General features: G+C 53.2%; 1 protein-coding gene across 6 annotated transcripts in view; it reads left to right on the top strand.

The window, feature by feature from the left end:
* Positions 1-5,799, top strand: part of DIDO1 (death inducer-obliterator 1) — a 61,501-nt gene extending 55,702 nt beyond the window's left edge. For all 6 annotated transcript variants that reach the window (XM_073005325.1, XM_008011543.3, XM_008011560.3 and 3 more), the window contains one exon: positions 1,109-5,799. In XM_073005325.1, coding sequence (XP_072861426.1) covers positions 1,109-4,290 — 3,182 coding nt within the window. In that variant the 3' untranslated portion in view covers positions 4,291-5,799. The remainder of the gene's footprint in view (positions 1-1,108) is intronic.
* The last annotated feature ends 201 nt before the right edge of the window (positions 5,800-6,000 follow it).

The raw sequence follows: 6,000 nt of genomic DNA on the forward strand, positions 1-6,000 counted from the left end.
TGTATTCTTAGTAGAGACAGGGTTTCACCATGTTGGCCAGGCTGGTCTTGAACTCTTGACCTCATGATCCACCTGCCTTGGCCTCCCAAAGTACTGGAATTACAGGCATGAGCCACCACGCCCAGTCCAAAGCATTTATTTTAGCCATTTCATTTAATGCCGTTTTTCCTGTCTAGTTGTAATTCTGACACCAGAGACTAATGGATGACCTCATGCTTGTGCTTTATTGATAATTCTGAATTGAGTTGAATTGGCACCTAATCAAACATTTAATATTAGTATATTTAGGGTAATTATGTGTTGCAACTCCTAAGTTAAAGACAAAAAGGGGGCCAGGTGTGGTGGTTCATGCCTGTAAGCCCAGCACTTTGGGAGGCCGAGGCGGGTGGATCACCTGAGGTCAGGAGTTCAAGACCAGCTTGGCCAACATGGTGAAACCCCTTATCTACTAAACACACAAAAATTAGCAAGGCATGGTGGTGTGTGCCTGTAATCCCAGCTACTCAGGAGGCTGAGACAGGAGAATTCGCTTGAACCCGGGAGGCAGAGGTTATAGTGAGCCGAGGTTGCGGCAACAGAGCGAGACTCCATCTCAAAAAAAAAAAACAAAAAAAGCGCTGTTACCTTCCTGCAGTGGCACGAGGGGAAGAAGGAGCATAGCTGAGCTGTTGTGTTAAGGGCAGCTGGGACAATGCCCTTTCCACCCCTGAAGGTTCCCACCACAGCCGCCCTCCCCTCCACACTTCTGCTCTAGCATTACAGATAATTTCTTTAAACTATGGAACAAATTCCGACGATTGGGATGAATTCCCTCGTGAATTGGGCCTTCAGTTCTGTGGTTGGTGACAAGGGGTTAGTCGCCCCCTTCACATGGCTCCGGGAGGACTGGCTTGGTGCGTTCTCGGGATGGTGCGTTCCTGGGACGGTGCGTTCCTGGGGCAGAATCATCCAGGCTTTTGCAACTATCTTGACACTTGATTTTATTTTGCCACAGAATGGCTTATTTCTGTCTATTAAACGTTCCCCATGAAAGCCCTTAATAAAATTCACCTCTGAAGGGTGAAAGTTGGATTTAGATTCTAAAATTTGCAAATATTTTGTTTTTCAGGTCTTGAGTCACCACGTCCGAATATAATTCTTGGATTAGTAATCTGCCAAAAAATAAAACGTCCCGCAAACACTGGAGAGTTAGACAAGATGGACGAAAAGCGAACCCGACTTCAACAAGAAGAAGTGGACGTTCCGGCCTATCCAAAAGTAACCACAGCCCCGCAGTCCGAAAAGAAGCCCTCCAAGTATCAGCTCTACTCTGCAGACACGGCTGTCAGCAGCACACCCCCTGGGTCGCCTCCCCCTCCGCCCCCTCTTCCAGAACCGCCGGTGCTAAAAGTGTTGTCATCCCTCAAACCTGCAGCCACCAGCCCAGCCACAGCAGCCACAACAGCAGCAGCAGCCTCCACGGCAGCTTCCTCTGCCGCTTCCTCTGCTTCCAAAACAGCGTCACCACTGGAGCACATCCTGCAGACTCTCTTTGGAAAGAAGAAATCATTCGACCCCTCTGTCCGGGAGCTGCCTGGGTCCACCGCAGGTCTCCCCCAGGAGCCCAAAACCACAGCAGAGGACGGGGTGCCAGCGCCTCCGATGTTAGATCCGATCGTCCAGCAGTTTGGTCAGTTCTCAAAAGATAAGGCTCTAGAGGAAGAGGAGGATGACAGGCCATACGACCCCGAGGAGGAGTACGACCCCGAGAGGGCTTTCGACACTCAGCTTGTGGAGCGAGGCCGGCGCCACGAGGTGGAAAGGGCTCCTGAAGCAGCTGCAGCCGAGCGGGAAGAGGTGGCCTACGACCCCGAGGATGAGACCATCTTAGAAGAAGCGAAAGTGACGGTTGATGACTTGCCCAACAGGATGTGTGCCGATGTGAGAAGGAACTCCGTGGACAGGCCTGCTGAGCCGGTGACTGGGGCCTCCACGCCCTCCTTGGTGGAACAACAGAAGATGCTAGAAGAGCTGAACAAACAGATCGAGGAGCAGAAGAGACAGCTGGAGGAGCAGGAAGAAGCTCTCAGGCAGCAGAGGGCCGCAGTCGGGGTCTCCATGGCCCACTTCTCAGTGTCAGACGCCTTGATGTCTCCACCACCAAAGTCGTCCTTGCCCAAGGCGGAGCTGTTCCAGCAAGAGCAGCAGCCCGCAGACAAGCCCACCTCCCTGCCCCCCGCCAGCCAGGCATCAAACCACAGAGACCCACGGCAGGCAAGGCGCCTGGCCGCCGAGACCGGTGAGGGGGAAGGGGAGCCTCTCTCCAGGCTTTCGGCACGTGGTGCCCAGGGTGCCCTGCCTGAGAGAGATGCTTGCAGGGGCGGCCTTGTGGGCCAGGCACCCGTGCCAGTCCTGGAGGAAAAGGAGCCAGCCTCTTCCCCCTGGGCTTCAGGCGAAAAGCCCCCAGCGGGGTCCGAGCAGGACGGCTGGAAGGTAGAGCCTGGGGAGGGCACCCGCCCTGCCATGGCTGGAGACAGTTCAGCCAGGCCTGCCAGGAGGGTGCTGCTGCCCACACCACCCTGTGGTGCCCTGCAGCCCAGCTTCCCGCTGCAGCACGACGGTGAGAGGGACCCTTTCACCAGCCCGGGGTTCGCGTCGCAGGACAAGGCTCTTGGCTCAGCTCAGTATGAGGACCCAAGAAATCTTCATTCTGCTGGAAGGAGCAGCAGCCCTGCAGTTGAAACAGAGGGGGACAGAGAGCCACAGGCCAGACCCGGCGAGGGCACCACCCCGCTCCCCACACCAGGACAGAAAGTGGGGGGCGCTCAGCCCCAGTTTCAAGGTCAGCGTGAACCTGGACCTCATGCTTTGGGGATGTCAGGGCTTCATGGCCCCAATTTCCCGGGACCAAGGGGGCCAGCCCCTCCGTTTCCAGAAGAGAGTATCGCCTCTAACGATGGGCCACGAGGGCCTCCGCCAGCCAGATTTGGAGCCCAGAAGGGGCCCATCCCTTCCTTATTCTCGGGGCAACATGGGCCACCTCCTTATGGGGACAGCAGAGGCCCCTCACCCTCTTACCTTAGTGGACCACGAGGAGTGGCACCATCCCAATTTGAAGAACGCAAGGATCCCCATGGGGAGAAGAGGGAGTTCCAGGACGCCCCGTATAACGAGGTCTCGGGCACCCCCGCCCAGTTTGAAGGGACAGAGCAAGCCCCGTTTCTGGGAGGCAGAGGCGGCGCGCCTTTCCAGTTCGGGGGCCAGAGAAGGCCGCTGCTGTCCCAGCTGAAAGGCCCCCGAGGCGGCCCCCCTCCCTCTCAGTTTGGAGGTCAGAGAGGACCAGCCCCTGGCCATTTCGTGGGCCCAAGAGGGCCCCATCCTAGTCAGTTTGAAGCTACCCGGGGCCCTCATCCCAACCAGTTCGAAGGACCCAGAGGCCAGGTCCCTAACTTTATGCCAGGTCCCAGGGGCATGCAGCCTCAGCAGTTCGAAGACCAGAGGGTCCATTCACCACCGAGATTCCCAAACCAAAGGGCGCCAGCACCGCTGCAGTTTGGTGGACTACGGGGGTCTGCGCCCTTTTCTGAAAAAAACGAGCAGACCCCGTCGCGATTTCACTTCCAGGGCCAGGCCCCGCAGGTGATGAAGCCGGGCCCCAGGCCCCTGCTGGAGCTCCCCAGCCACCCGCCGCAGCACCGGAAGGACCGCTGGGAGGAGGCCGGCCCGCCCTCCGCGCTCTCCTCCAGTGCGCCCGGACAGGGCCCCGAGGCCGACGGACAGTGGGCATCGCCCGACTTCCGAGAGGGCAAAGGCCACGAATACAGAAACCAGACTTTCGAAGGGAGGCAGAGGGAGCGCTTTGACGCGGGCCCCAAAGAGAAGCCGCTGGAGGAGCCCGACGCCCAGGGCCGGGCGTCCGAGGACAGGAGGAGAGAGCGCGAGCGCGGCCGAAACTGGAGCCGAGAGCGGGACTGGGACCGGGCCCGGGAGTGGGACCGACACCGGGACAAGGACTCCAGCCGGGACTGGGACAGAAACCGGGAGAGGAGCGCCAACCGGGACCGAGAGCGCGAGGCCGACCGGGGCAAGGAGTGGGACCGCAGCCGGGAGCGGAGCAGGAACCGAGAGCGCGAGCGAGACCGGAGGCGCGACCGGGACCGGTCCCGGAGCAGAGAGCGGGACCGAGACAAGGCCAGGGACAGGGAGCGGGGCCGCGACCGCAAGGACCGGAGCAAGAGCAAAGAGAGCGCTCGGGACCCGAAGCCCGAGGCCTCGAGGGCCTCGGACGCCGGTACCGCCTCGCAGGCCTAGACGCCCCGGCCCGGCAGAGACCCTTTTTAAAGCCACGTTCGTAACATGCGTTGAACAAATAGCTTTTGAAATAGCCACGATCTTAGATTCAGGATAGAATATTCTGGACTTAAAAATGACTGTAATTTTGTGTAAATGGTTTCTTACTAGATTTCACATCTTTACAATTCTGATGCTTTTTAAAAAAAAACTAAACTTTAATATTTCCATTTAAAGTTAAAGAAATGGGAAATTGCCTACAGAGCATATTGCTTTTTCAGATCATAAAGTTACCTTTTCCAATAACTTGACTATTGTAAATTTTAAGGGAATTTCATTGGACCCTAGAGCCATACCTTCACTGACATCTCATCTGTTTGTGTTTCCAGAAGCTGCTTTTACAGGTCTTAGCCGCTGTCCCGGAGGCCGGTGTGGGTGTGACCCGCAGGCGTCCACCCTGCGGCTGGGGAGAAGTGTTAGTAGCTTGTATCTGGAGTCTTGAGAAACACAAAACTTACAAATGCATCTTTCTTTTGTCATAAAATTTGAATTGCAATTTTCAACTGGGAAACAAACACACATTTCTTAGCGAGCTCAGCTTTTATATGTCACCTTATCAATTTTTTCAAAAACATGATTTAAAGCAACATCTGTCCTAGTATAATTGTTGCATTTTAAATAACAATTTATTGAAAAACGTTAAGTTTGACCAGCCTAAAAAAAAGTAACAAACCAATTAAGTGTACTTTGGGGGCGGGGAGGAGTCCTTGATCTGAATAATCGGAACGTTTTGTTCGTCCAGTTTCACCTTCTGAGCAGTTCTGTGTCCCGAGAAAAGTGCAGTCAGCCTCAAACTGGTATTTGTCAGATGATACATTTAAAAGTTTGTCCTTGAAAGTGGAACAATACTCGTATAAAGTCTGAGATGAGAAATAGTGATTATTCGCTCAAGAACTGCAAATGAGATAGGAAGCTGTTCACTGTGAAACAGTCTCTTGCTTGTGTATTTTTTGAGTACTTCTGAAGTGTGAAGTAAAAAACATCTGGCTAATTTATTTGTACAAATACAGTTTGATAATTTTTTATATTTTCATAAAGTTACTTTTACAGATATAAAATTAAAGAACTTCACTTGTCCTTTGGAGTCTGTTATTCCATTGTACGTCACTACAGATTTTTCACTTTATAGCACAGATTTCTTAAGTTAAGAAAACATTGAGAACGTAACAGTTTGAGATGTTTGGTGTTGAAAGCCAAGTGTCCATAGGTTAAATTACATTAAAGTAGGTGTCACTTTCCAACATCTAGTACGATGTGAAGGTTTTTTTTGTTTGTTTGTTTAACATATAAAGCAAATTTTTCTAATTTAAATACACAAATGTAAAAATCAAGTGTGTTTCTTTAGTGTACTTGATAGAGATTCCTGTAAATTGTATTTTATATTGCGGAGGCTTAGATCACTGTACATGAGAACATGGGATGACATAGGTTTTGTTACTCGCAGTAGAATAAACAGCCACAGGAAGTTTCTGTCTCGGGTCTTCATCAGCCTTTTTCTAACGCCGAGAAGTCTGGGGTCATGCACGGACGCCCTGGCCACCCAGTTTCTTGTTGCTGGTTTGCCTGGGCGTGGGCAGGAGTGCCCTTTGGACCCCTCCCTGAACTCATGCTGAGCCCAGGGTGAGACTGGCTGGGTGCGGGTCCCCACATCCTTCCGTCACGGGGCGACTC

The sequence above is a fragment of the Chlorocebus sabaeus genome, chromosome 2 (assembly GCF_047675955.1).
Source record: "Chlorocebus sabaeus isolate Y175 chromosome 2, mChlSab1.0.hap1, whole genome shotgun sequence".
Classification (NCBI taxonomy): Eukaryota; Metazoa; Chordata; class Mammalia; order Primates; family Cercopithecidae; genus Chlorocebus; species Chlorocebus sabaeus.